Source organism: Nyctereutes procyonoides, unplaced genomic scaffold (assembly GCF_905146905.1).
Source record: "Nyctereutes procyonoides isolate TBG_1078 unplaced genomic scaffold, NYPRO_anot_genome, whole genome shotgun sequence".
Taxonomy (NCBI): Eukaryota; Metazoa; Chordata; class Mammalia; order Carnivora; family Canidae; genus Nyctereutes; species Nyctereutes procyonoides.
The window spans coordinates 7,711,568-7,724,950 of NW_026575040.1; the positions used below are offsets into that span (position 1 = coordinate 7,711,568).

At 55.0% G+C, this 13,383-nt stretch overlaps 1 protein-coding gene across 2 annotated transcripts in view; it reads left to right on the top strand.

Annotated features, from left to right (window-relative positions):
• The first annotated feature begins 2,269 nt into the window (after nt 1-2,269).
• The window catches only part of ANP32A (acidic nuclear phosphoprotein 32 family member A), a 38,346-nt gene continuing 27,232 nt past the window's right edge, over nt 2,270-13,383 (top strand). Inside the window, exon 1 of one of the 2 annotated variants that reach the window (XM_055319952.1) lies at nt 2,270-2,491. In XM_055319952.1, coding sequence (XP_055175927.1) covers nt 2,438-2,491 — 54 coding nt within the window. In that variant the 5' untranslated portion in view covers nt 2,270-2,437. Of the gene's footprint in view, nt 2,492-5,864; nt 6,030-13,383 lie in introns of those variants that run through there. The other variant, XM_055319950.1, reaches the window with a different exon arrangement.

Genomic DNA, 13,383 nt, shown 5'->3' on the forward strand with positions numbered 1-13,383 from the left:
TTGCTAGCAGTGTAGACTTATTTGTGGTTGATAATTCAAATTGAAGATAAGTATTTGCCGTCAAAGAGAAGGTAAACTTCAGTACTCCTATGCTGCATAGTTCCTACACCTCATATTGACCTAATGTGTGTGTGATGAAGAGCTCTGTTTTACAACAACCTTAAATGCCATATCCAGAAATAACCGACTCTGGCAAAGAGAGGTAATTTGGGGTCCCTGTATGTTCTATAACAAGGCCAATACAATTTAAAAATAAATGAATTCCAACTACACAAATTGAGTTCAATAAGATTAACAAAACCGAGGAGGGTAAATATGTCAGCTAAATCAACAAGTCCAATACATCATACTATTTATACCCAGATGAAATAAAACAATGACTTTCCATTTTTATTTGCATTTCCCAGCTACTCAGAGTAAACATTATCACTTTTCAAATCCCGCCTATCACTTTATGGGAAAGAAAAATTCCCGGAGCAAAATGCTTAGCTGTAGGATTTTACGTTTACAATCCATCAGGTTACAATATGAAAGTTAACTACGGTTTCTTCCCTTGCGTGAGCACTCTGTATGTGCGTTTTATTTACATTCTGTCACTTTATGTCTCCCACTAAACTTTATGTGCTCAAGAATGAAACACTGTATTGGTGTTATGTAACAATATTTCAAATTTGCAACATACATACTGGGTTCCCTCTCCCTTGAACCCATGTGCCTGAAAAACAAACACAATGTATCTCCCTCAATTGAAAAAACCAACCAAGCAAACAAACAAACAAACAAAAAAACACGTTGGTGTACATAAGGAAAGGTGTAGAAGCACTGAACAACAGTGTGGAAAGGTAAAGATGTATCTGTCCTTGTTGACAACAATCCCCAAGATTTATTAACAGCCCCAGGCAGCCAACTTAGTAAATGACAAGGTCCGAGGCCTGGCCTTAAGAAGTGGGTAACCCAGTGGGAATGAAGGCTTTTAGGTTTTACAACTAATGTGATAGAAAAGAAAGAAAAGAAAAGAAAAGAAAAGAAAAGAAAAGAAAAGAAAAGAAGAGAAGAGAAGAGAAGAGAAGAGAAAAGAAAAGAAAAGAAAAGAGAGAAAGAAAGGAAAGAAAGAAAGAAAGAAAGAAAGAAAGAAAGAAAGAAAGAAAGAAAGAAAGAAAAGAAAGAAAAGCCCAAAGCAAGCAAACCGTAACACCTGGAGAAAGTGCTCCAAATAGAGCCTCTTTGGCAACCCAAATTGAACCAAACCATTAGATTAAACTGTGCGCCGTTTTCTTTCCCTAGGTCTACAAAAACCCATAAAGGATGTCGGATCCAGAAAACCGGGAGTTATTAATTAGCACCTTCCTTTTCCACTTTTTAATATTCGGTATATTCGGCAACCATCCTTAATCCACGGTCTTCATTCATTTATTGACCCAACAAGGTCCTGGGTGTCTCCTGGTGATCGCTCCTTCCAGGCTGACCTTATGTGACGGCAGATGGAAAAGCCCCTCGGTGGCGAGGGGGTCACGACCGCGGGGGGAGGGGGGAGTCATCCTAAGGTGGACGCATCTTGCTTTCATGTGCTTGTTTATTAGAGGGGCGGCGATGGCCGCGGCTGGAGGGCGCGGGGCGCAGGGGCGCAGGGGCGCGCGGGCCGCGAGCCGCAGCCCGGGGGTGGGACGCCGCGCGGGAGGCGGAGGGCAGCAGCCGCGCTGCACCGGCTCGGCCCGCGGGACCCAGAAGATGACCAGCCCCTCCCCCGCTGCACCCTTGACCCCTCCCCCTCTTTGCAGGCCTCCCATCCGCCCGCCCGGCCGCGGCCCCACGGCCCCACGGCCCCCAGCCCGCGCGCCGCCCCCTCTGCAGCCCGGCCCCGCGAGGGACCCGGACCCGGACCCCGACTCCCCGCCCCCCCCCCCCCCCGGCCGCGCCCCTCCCCCCCGAGTAACGCACCTGCGGCCCCGCCCCCGGCCACACGCAGCGGCGGCAGCGGGCTGGCGGGGCCGAGCGGCTCGGCCCTCCAGGCGCAGTCACCTTCCCTTCCCCCGCCATCCTGCCCACCCCCCCAGCTCCGCCGCCGAGCAGCCGCCGCGCTCCTCAGCCGCCCCGAAATCTAAAGGGGTCCGTCTCCGGCACCACAACCAAATGGCTGAGCCTCCCTGGCCGGCTGCGCAGCCCGCCCATTGGTCCCTTCCCCCCCCGCCGCCGCCACCATTGGCTGTTGCCCGGAGACCCTCGGCGGCGATTGGCTCCCGCCGCTGCCGCTCATCCGCCGGGCCGCAGGTCCCGCCCCCACCGTGATCAGGTTAGTGTGCGCCGCGGGTGCTGGGGGCTCGAGAACCGAGCGGAGCTGGTTGAGCCTTCAAAGTCCTAAAACGCGCGGCCGTGGGTTCGGGGTTTATTGATTGAATTCCGCCGGCGCGGGAGCCTCTGCAGAGAGAGAGCGCGAGAGATGGACATGGACAAACGGATTCATTTAGAGCTGCGGAACAGGACGCCCTCTGATGTGAGCATTTGCCAAAAATATCTCTGTCGGTCCATTCTCCTACTTTGTGTGTGTGTGTGTGTGTGTGTGTGTGCGTTGGGGGGCGGAGGGGGGGCGGAAGGCACTTTCTTTTTGGGGGGGGCGCCCGGGAGGCGTGGGTTCGGGGGTCGGGACTGCAAATGGATTGCAAGGTTGGGGGGGTTGCAATGCCATCCGAGCATGTTCCGGCTGCCGCCGCCGCTGCCCTTGGTGTGTGACTACCTGTGCGTGTGCTCCCGCGTGTGCGAGTGTGGGTGCGAGAGTGTGCGTGCGAGTGTGCACCCACCGGGAGGCCAGCGGGCGCACGCGTTTGGGTCGGAGAGAACGAGGCGGAATAAGCCCCCGAGCTCGCTGCTCCCCGGACTCGCGTCTGCTGGGGGGGGGGGGGGAGGAAGATTAGCGAGGGAGGAGGAGGAGGAGGGGGGCTGCCTCCCGGATCTAACAACAACAACAACAAAAAAGGGTTTTTTTTTATATTTTATAAATGAATCCCCCCTCCCGCCCCCCTCCCGCGCCTTCCCCCTCCCTTTCTCCCTCTCTCCTCGCTCGCTCGCTCGCGCACACACACACACACACACACACACACAATAAGTTTTGGGCTCCGCGAGTCCGGTTTAGTTTCTGATAAATGTGGGCCGAGGCCCCCGGGGAGAGCGCGTGGGGAGGGGGCGGCGGCGGAGTTGGGAAGGGCTCGAGTTTAAAGTGCGTCTTCATTTCTTTGCAGTGATGAGGCGAGAGACGGGGGAGCCATATTTGTAACTTTGTAGTGTTCGTGAACGCGCCCTTTCTCTCCCTCCCTCCCTTTCTCTGCCTCCCTTCCTCTCCTCCTCTTTCTCCCTCACTCTTTCCACCCCACCTTCGGGCCAGATGCTGAGGTTTCTTCCTCTGCCTCGGAAGGGAGGATAAACGGGAAGGGGGGGTGGGGAGGGGTTTCGGAACGTGCAAAGGCACCGACCGTCCCCGCGCCTCCCCACCTCCAGCGGTCGCGGCTGCAAGTTACCCCGAGGCGACGTCCCGGTCCCCCCTCGCCCCTGCCCCTTCCGGCCCCGCGGAGACGCCGGCCTGTGCGCCCCCGCGCCCCCCGGCCCGCCTCCCTGCAGGGTGGGCTCGCCGGCGGCCATTCGGCGCCCGGGGGTCCGCGGGCACGGGAAACTTTGTCCGGACGCGAGCCGCCCGGGGCCGCTGGCCGCGCCGCGCCGGGTGTCGGCCGGGTCCGGAGTCGTGCGGGCCCGGGAGGCTCGCAGCTCCGGGATGGGACCGAGCCTTCCGGCCGCCGTTCTTGATTGGGCAGCGGCGGGAGTGCGGCCGGAGGGAACTTGCTCGGATGCGACCCGGGAGGCTCGGGCGCAGAGCCCACCCCCGCGGAGGGCACGGCCGGGCTGGGCTCCTCGGGCGCCGGGCCGGGCTCCTCGGGCGCCGGGCCGGGCCGGGCCGCCGTCTCCCCTCTCGCTTCCGAACAGTGTTTTATGGGAGTTGGCGGCTCCGCGGAGGAGACCCCGGCTCCGGGGCGGGGACCAGGGCGGCGCGGGCGGGAGGGAGGGACCCCCCCACCCTCTCCTCTTCCCCTCCTCCTCCCCCTTCCCCTCCTCCCTCTCCGACAGCCTCGGCAGCCGGGGTTCCACGGAGTTGGGAGTTTGGGGAGCGCTGCGCGCAGCTGACCTGTCGCCCCTCCAGCCCGCGGAAGCCCGAAGAATCCCTGCCCGAAAGGCAGGCCTTGCTGCTTCCTCTTTTCTCTAGTTCCTCCCCCAAACCTGAGTGAGACTTTTGAAAACAAGATCCCTTTTTGTGGCCCACCCCCACCCCCCATCATAACGCAGCTGTGGACTGGAGACGTGCAGTGCCTTATGGCGCGCAGGGCGGGGAGGGGGGGGGACACCCGGAGGGAGGGAGGAGGGAGGAGGGGAGGGGGCGCCCGCCGCCCGCCGCCCGGGCAGGACTTTCCGCGAACAATTTGCCGGCGGTCTGCCTTCCTCGGGCCGCTCTCGTCCCGGCCTCGACCCCGAGCCGGAGGATTTGGGGGCTGGGTGTGGTGACGGGGGAGGGGGCCCGAGCCGCGGGCTTCCCGCGTACTTTCCGGAAGCCCCCCGTGCGGGGGGGCGCGGGCGCACGGCCGGGGAGCCCGCGGGCCGGGGCGGGTCGGGGTCGGGGTCCCCGCGGCGGGGTGTGCGGCCGCGCTCCCCCCGCCCCGGCCGCGGCCCCGCGGGGGCCAAGTGCGAGCGAGCCCGAAAGCGGGTCGAACCGGCTCTTTAAACTTCCCCGAGTGTGTGCTGGGGGAGGGGCGCGGCGCGCCGGGCCGGGAGCGGTTTCTCACGCTTCGCCCCCTCGCCTCGGAGCGTCCCTGCCCACTCGCCGGCCCCCGGCCTCGAGGCGGGGTGGGGCGCGGGAGGGGACGGAGGGGGCACTGGCGGCACCGCCGGCGACGCGCGGGAGCGAGACAGCGAGCTAATGAGGGACAAAAGGGGTGGGGGAGGAGGAACTATGGGGTTGGTGGTTTTTTTTTTTTTTTTAGAGCGTTCTTTAAGACAAACAGCTCTGGGAGAGCGCCCCCTGCGCCCCTCCCCGCCGCGGCCGCCCCCCCCGGGGGCCCCCACACACCCACCTTCGGAGCCTCTCCCAACTCGGATCCGGGGGCTGGTGGCCACGCCGCGACGCCGAAATAGGACGAGCAGCCATGTTCCCGGGGCTCGCCGGCCCGCCCCGCCCCTCCCCCATGGCGCGGCGGGCGCCGGGCGCGGGGCGCGGGGCGCGGGGCTGCGAGTGCGGGCGCGGAGCGGGGCGCGCGGCGCGGGGGGCGCGGAGCGGGGGGCGCGGCGCGGGGGGCGCGGCGGGCCTCCCGCTTCCCCGGCCGCTTCGGCGCTCCGGGGGTTTTGTTATCGGGATTTCCGTGCAGGCCAGGCCCGCCGCAGGCCGAGCCCGAGGGCGCCGAGGCGTTACCGGGGGGCCGGGGCCCTGCTCGCCGGTGGCACGACTGCGGGGCGCCGAGCTGCCATTTTGTCACCGTGGCTGTTGTCGCTGGGCGGGGGGGTGGGTGCAGAGTCTTGCGCCATCGCCCCGACGGCCCCGGACGCGGAGCAGCGGGGGAGGCGGGCTCCGGGGACCCCCCCGGGGGTGCCCCGGGCCCCGATGGGGGTGCCCTGCGCGCCAGCGCGGCCCGAGGCTCTCCTGGAGGGCGACGGTCCTCCCCGCGAGCGCTCCCCGCACCCCCCTGCGCGCTCCCCGCCTCCCCCCGCCCCGCTCCTCGCCGGGGTCTCGCCCTTCCTCCCGCTGCCGTTTTAGACGTCGTTAAATGTGGCCCTAAAGACGTCCTGGTCGCCCCGGTGTGCGCTCTTTCGGAGGAGCCGACGGGAGGGGAGGGGAGGGGAGGGGGGCGATGAGACAGGCAGGAGGAGTCTTGCTCGGGAGGGGGGCGCGCGCGCCTCTAGGGCCCCGACTGGAGCCGAGGACAGCAGCCGCTCGCCCGGGAGGGACGAGCTGTCGGTGTGCTGGGGAAACGCCCTCCGGGGCTGGGCTCTCCGGGAAGGTAGGTCGCGCTCCGGGCTCCAGGTGGGCGCTGCAGCGCCCTGCAGCCGGCTAGGGGCGCCCCCTCCTGCCCCCCCAGCCCCTATCATCTGCCCCTCCCCCTTTTAGTTTTGCCTGGGGGAAGGCAGTGTACTGGAGTAAATGTGACCCCAAACCGAAAAGAGAGTAAGGTTTCCTTATTTATTTATTTATTTATTTATTTATTTATTTATTTATTTATTTATTTATTTATTTATTTATTTATTTTTAAGTGAATGATGTCTTTCTGCCGACCGCCTTTCTGCGTCACGTCTCTGGCTTCTCTCCGGGACTTTTTAAAAGCCGATGTCAGTGCCGGTTAAGCACCTCACTGGTTGAACTCTGGTGTCTGTAGGAGACTAGCTTTTGATGGCAGTGTCTGGCAAAGGCTGCCCAGGAAGCCAGCTTTAACTTTGACCTTTGGAACACGTCGCGTGATGTTTTCCAGGCTGACTTGCTGCCTAATTGGGTTCACGTAGCCTGATATTAACTCCGGTTGATGCAGGCCAACCAAGGGTCCACAGGCGGAGGACTGAGCTCCAGCTCCGTAGGGTCCTGGCTAGTTGGGTTTTGTTAACGGGTTGCTGCTGGTGGTAGTTGTGAGTCTGGGGGCCTCCACGGTGAAGCTGAGGTTTGGAGCCCCACGGGCCTGAGTTTGAGTTCTTCCTCCTAGGAAGAGGCAGGATATGGTAGCCTCCTCTTTGCAAGTTAGTTTCCTCACCTGTGGAAGGAGAATAGTGATCTAGTGTAATGAATAAGTGACAGAACCGGCTCAGTGGATCTGGCCCTCAGGTACTCAGTATGTGCTGGTGTTAGCTTTGGAGACCTAACTGGGGTGCGATGAGGCACAGCTCTGAGCTCCTCTCTGGTTCTGGACAACAATAACAACAGTAATAATAGCAGATGCTCACCCGGGACCACACTGTGCCTGGCACAGTTCTAAGTGGATTAAACGGTTCAGTTAATCTAGTCCCCATAGCAGCACTGTGAAGTAGGTACTATTATTATCCTCCTATTACATACACACAGGGAAATTGAGGCATAGAGAGCTTCTCGCAGCCAGTCTCTTACTCTCTGTGCCGTCTCCTGAAGCACCCTTTTCTTGTTGGACACTGAGGGGAAGAGCCTTTTCTTCTCTGGCTTTAAAACAGTGCCACCTTATGAGAGATTGAGTTTTCTGGTCATTGAAGGTACCCCCCTAAATGGCCTCGGGGTTGAAGATACTGAGGTGGTAGTCAGGACCAGGGGCTCCAATAAGGGGGAAGCCATATACTTTCCGAGTTTGGTTTAGAACATCATAATCTGTTTAGGCTGACATAAGTCTGTCCTTTTAGGTGTTGGGGTACCCATTTTGGGTAATGTGAAGACTCTTAAGCAGTGGCTTATGGGATGTTGCATGTAACGCATCTTCCGTTTTTATTTGTCCCCACCTACAGCCAAAAAAACTGAAGAGAGTTGGTATACCCTCTGTACCTAAAATGTGGTGTACTGGTCACAACTCATGAATCAGCTCCTTTAATTCGCCTTAACAACTTGTTCAGGGCAGGCCAAGCAGTGTGATGATCCTCCATGTTGTGAGGGTGGTTGTGGCATGCAACAGAGTTGGGTTCTCCCACCGTGAAACCAGAGGCCCCCTTAGTTGGGCAGTAGGGACTTTGAGAGATTTAGTTTTCTTGTCATTGAAGGTACTGACATGAACCCCCTAAATGGCCTAATGAGAGTATACAAGGTCCCAGACATGGCCCTTCATTGTACTCCCATTAGGTCCCAGACATGGCCCTTCATCAGAATCACCTGGGGAGTGTGTAAACTGCAGATTCTCCCCACCCCTGGATATTGGTTTTAGCACAAGGGTCGTCAAATTCAGGATGAGTGGCCTGTTTCAGTATCATGAGCTAGGAATAATCTGTACATAGAAACATTGCAATCAATTTGATGAAATGGAACACTTAACTTTGAATCTGAATTAAGTGAAATATTATCCCCCCAAAAGAATTCCACTCATCTCATTAGATGGTTGTTACCCTTCCATCCCCCCCCCCACCAAACTGTATTTGTTATACATTTTGAATTTTGTCAATAAAAGAATTGTGGTAATGTGTTTCCTTATCATTATGAAAGTGCCTGTGTAGAATTGTTAGTTTTGTCTCTAAGTAAAGTTTAATGTCTGGCTTTTATAGGGAAAGCTTGGTGTTCCTTGGTTTGGGGAGGGGGGGTTCAGATGAGGATCTGGGGTTTTTGTTTTTAATTTGTAAATTTTTTTATTAAACACGTGGCAAGGCATTCATTTGGGTGGTGCTTTAGGAGTCTCTCCAAGTTCTTTTATGTGTGCCCCTTAACTGGTTGATGCCTAGTGGTAATCGGCCTTGATCCAAGATCGTCCATGAGAAGAGAAATTGTCCCTGTTACCAGTTTAGAATTGTGTGCCCCTCCTATCTAGAAGTTCTTCTGTGTAACCAACCAAAATTCTTCAGTTTGCATACTCAGTATTTCAAAAGGTTTTTGGCATATCTCATAGTTGAACGGTTATTCTTAAATTTCAGATGTCGTCTTAGGGCTTTGGGGCCTGCAGAAGGTACAGCAGCTGTGTCCTCCATGGCTGACATCAGACCCTCAGAACACAGATCATTGAAAGCCACAGATAATCCTGCAATCTCTGGTTCTGCCCTGCTGCTCTCCCACCATGCATGTTTCCTGGGGAACATACCAGCAACAAAGTGGCTTTGAGTTTCAGAGCCCTTCTTTCTTCTTCCAGCCTCTGGTGCCTGAGCTAATGAGCAGAGGGAATAGAAGTGAGATTGACCAGGCCAAGGACAGGAGGAGATAAATCCAAGGCGAAGAATCCCAGTCCCCATAAGTTTTGCCTGTACTTAAGAGGACAGCAGGCCGCAGACCCTGTTCCCTGTCTTGGCCGCTTGTGCTTCCTCGGCCTTTCCAGGTGACTTCCTCTGGACTCTCACAGTCCTTTGCATTTGTAATACAGGCACCTACATGAGCTTTGGGGGCTGGTCATCCCAAAGCTTCAGTCTGAATTAATGATACCACATTGAAATAAGAAGCTTGGGGCTGCGGTTGATCCTTTACGGGTATTGTGTATGATACTGCTCAGCCACGTCCTCACCACTGTGCCTGCCCTCTCTACCTTGCTGTAGTCACTTGGGAGAGGAGCGCAGAGCTTGTTGCTGAGTGGTGATGAGCCCCGGTCTGATGAACTTGGCCCAATTGTTTGGCCTGAATTCTGAAGAGGAGGCTCATTACTCTGGTGTCCAGAGGGGGCCACTCCCTTAACGGATGAGTGCTACCGTGCCTGCCCACCCCCTGCTCTAGCTAGTAGTCTAGTTTCCTGGGAGGTCTACACCACCAGTCCCTCATCACCACTACCTTCTGCCCACAAATAAGGGAAACAAGGACCTGACTCTGAATCTTACAATCTTATGTTATATTGAAATACAATTGTACAAATGATAAATGCCCAACAATGATGTTTTCATTAAAGAAATGGAGTCTGGCAGGGATGGAGAATTGCGAAGGCATCTGTTATTCAGAACTTGTCATTTAATAAAATTTGTTGAAACAAGATGAGCAAAGCACCCGTGGCCCTGGGCCACCTGCCCGGACATGGAAACAGCCTCCTTATATAGAACCAGTTGTCCCAATGATATTTGTTAATACAAAGTCTGTAAACAAGGTGAAACATCTTTCTCACACCAGTCCTTGTCTCGCGCCCACTGAGCCACACCCAGCAACCCCCGTGTTTCCACTCAGGTTTATTTTGTTGTAGTCCACAGCTGCCCTGGTGTACTCATCTCTCTTCTTTACCAGAACTTGCTCTAGGCAGCAGATCTAAAAGATCAGCTTACTTAGTCCACTATCACTTACCCTAATGTGGATTAAAGTCAAGGCTGGCTTTCCCAGAGATGTTTGTGTTTGGAGATTCCGGTTTGGTGAGGAAATTAGCAGAGGACTATTAGAGACTTGTGTGCTGTTCTCAGTTTTGCTACTATTAACTGACTTGGACAACTGGCTGGGCTTCTTGGAGGTCTCTGTTTCCTCTGCTCTAAAATCAGAGTATTGAATTAGATTGGTGGCTTTCAAACTTTTTGATCCTGACAGTAAAAATACATTTTACGCCACTGCCCAGTGTATATACGCTTACCTGTTAAACAGAACAATGATGAGCTGCTTTCTTACTACAGGTAAAACACTTCTGTTCATTTAAAAAAGTGTACTGGCCTTGATCGCTTTGCTGGTGATTATTTTGAGAGACGTTAAAAGGTGTCTATTAAGCTTCCTTCACATGCACATATTTTGTGGTTTGGTTTGAGAATGAGAGAATGCTGCTTGTAGCTGTGTGAAATCCCCCTCTCCACCCCCCCCCTGAAAGTTAATAGTGATTCCTCTGGTTTTTAGTTAAGCCAGCTCTTCTCTGGGTCCCAGGTTCTCAAACGGCACCCCTTGCTTAGTTCTAGCTCTTTCCTACGCCTAAACCTTCTCCTAGCATTAAAGAATCCTTACCCCAAATTCCTACCCTAGGTGGATGCCTTCCAAGGTTCCTGGTAGTGCCAGGGGCCCTCAGCCAACATCTCCTCCCATCTCTCTCCCCCCGCCTCCCTGCCCAATGCCCTCCATCCTTCCATGTGCCACACACTGTGCAGGTTGCCCTCGGGCTCCGACCTTTTCCAGCATGGAGGAGATTCTGTTGGAGAGAGGGGAGAGTGCCTTGGCTCCTCCCCCCCAGACTGCCTGGGTGGTGCATCCTGTCTCCCCCACTTCCAGCCATGCGGCCCTTGTTGTCTCTATAACTTGATGATAGAATAGTACCTGCCACACAGTAAGTGCTCAGTAAACGGTAACTGTTATTGTTATTATGGTCTGTTCGGCTGGAAACACCATCGTTGGCTTTCATTTAAAAAAACACGCCCATACGTACATTAACAACAGACACATTACATAAAAAAGTAACATTTGTCTCAGTGAGGAAAGAGGTTAGAAGCTAGACATTCTAACTTGGCAGAAGTCTTTTCCCCCACAAATGATTCAGTAGTAAATGTGTTGTTCCTAGATGTGAGTAGAGCTGTAGCATCTACGCCCCGCAGCACAGCCCCGGCACTGGACCCCAGGCAGTTTCTGCAGAGGGTCGGGTCCGGTCCTTGCTCACCGGCTCCTCACTCCCCGAACATGCCTTTACTCCCTCACCTCCGGGGGCAGCTGCTTCAGAACCCCCTCCCCAGACTACTGCCCCTGACCCTGCCCCCGGCCTTCCCTCCAGTCCCCCTCCCCTCTCACAGAAGATCACACCTGGGTTCTGAGGAAGTACCCTGCTCCTCTGGCCTTGGGGTCAGCTCTACTCCTGCTCCCCTTTTGCTTCCGGGGCACCTGAGCCGCTCTGCTCCTTTGGTCCTTCTCCAGCTGCGGTATTTCTCCCACCTTAATTTGTCTTTTAAAGATTTTATTTATTCATGAGAGAGAGAGGCAGAGACACAGGCAGAGGGAGAAGCAGGGTCCATGCAGGGAGCCCAAAGTGGGACTCGATCCCGGGTCTCCAGGATCAGGCCCTGGGCTTCAGGCGGCGTTAAACCGGTGAGCCATCCGGGCTGCCCATCTCCCACCTTTAAACCAAACAGAAAACCTGGCTTGATCCTTCAAGCTTGATCCTGACGGCTGCCTGGCTCTCTCCCCTTTTACAGCCAGACTTCCTGAATTGTCTAGAACCACCTTTTCTGTGCCCTCACTTCTCTGACACCTCAGCCCCCCTCCTCTGGTTTGCTTCCTCAACAGCTCCAAAAACACAACCTCCCTGTTTTCCCTTGCGTGATTCCTCAGCAGTGTTTGCACCCTTGACCTTCCTGAGATGGGTTCTCTCTTGCTCTCCCTTTCTCCAGTGAACGTCTCCTTCAGCCCTGGCCACTCCTCATTTCTGGTGTCCTTTGCCCTCCTCTGTGTGGCCTTCAGTATTGTGGCCAGGCAGGTCTGGGCCTTGGGCCCTTTCAGCCTACATTCCCTCCGCATGATGATGCTGTGTCGTCCCGCCTGGATGGCTAAAGGGACCTGGCGCTGTCTGCAATCTGATGTGTGCCTCCCAGTCCCGAACTCCTGGCTGAGCTCGGGACCCACCCGATGTCTCCATCTGAATGTCCCCAGATCACCCCACAAGCGAATGTCCAGGAAGAGCCCCCGGCCTCTGACACTGTCACCTCCATCCTCCTGCAGATGTACCCATGATCTTCTATTGGTCACAAGTCCTGTCTCTTCGAAATACCATCCTCTCCTGCCTGCCAACTGGTGTCCTGGCATCGGCAGCCCCCTCGAGCCATGCTTCAGACTTCAGCCAGCGTGCTCTCCCCAAAACACAGATGTAATTATGTCACCGTGCTTCAGACGGTGCATTCTTAGGAGAGGGTCCAAAGGCCTTACCAGGACCTTCCTAAGGTCCTGCATGGACTGGCCACTGCTTGCCCTCATCTTTTCCCTCACCGCCTTTATTCCTCCAAAACTACTCCAGGCCATAACTGCCACTGTCACCGACTTAGCATCTAATTGTCTCCACCAGCTCCCTCACCCTCCACCCTCCTCAGCTCTGGGTCTGGTTCTTTTGTTATGAAACTCTTATAGAAATTTCCTTCGCAGTGCTTCAGTTGGTAATTATACATTCTTGAATGTGAGTGTTTTAATTAGCATTTCTGTCCCCCTGTGGAGCCGCGTGATTTAAAGGCCCTGTTTTTGGTACACATCACCATGTACCCCGAGAGTGCAGCACCGCACTTGGCACATGGTGGGCATTCTAGAAATGTTGCTTGAATGAAGAGACCAGGGTGCTTGCACGTTCCTGTCATTGTCATCATCCTCTGTCTGGAAAGCCAAGCACAAGCTCCAGAAACAAAGCATCAGAGACACTGCAGGGTTTGTTGTCTCCAACCTCACCCTCCCCACTCCCCACCTCTCCCCTGGGTGAGTGTGAGCTGCCTCTGGGTGGGCGATTCATACTTTCTTAGTGCCCTGTGCTCCTCCAGTTTTCCTGTTGTTGTTTTTTTTTCCACAGCCCTAGTGTAAAGAATTTGAACCTCAGCTGTAGTTTGTCCTCCTTTTATTTAGTTAATGGATTGTTCACACACACCACATACCTGTATGTATGTTGTAAAACGTTAACACCAAAATAAGTAAATAAATAAGACCTCAGAAGTAGAAAATAAGAAAATATTTAACAGTTCTAAAACTATCTTCTTGCACGTCAGTGGATTGTGTTGGCCGATCCACTTAGGAGGCTACTGCTCTAATCTGTGGTTTATTTTATTTTATTTTATTTTATTTTATTTTATTTTATTTTATTTTATTTTATT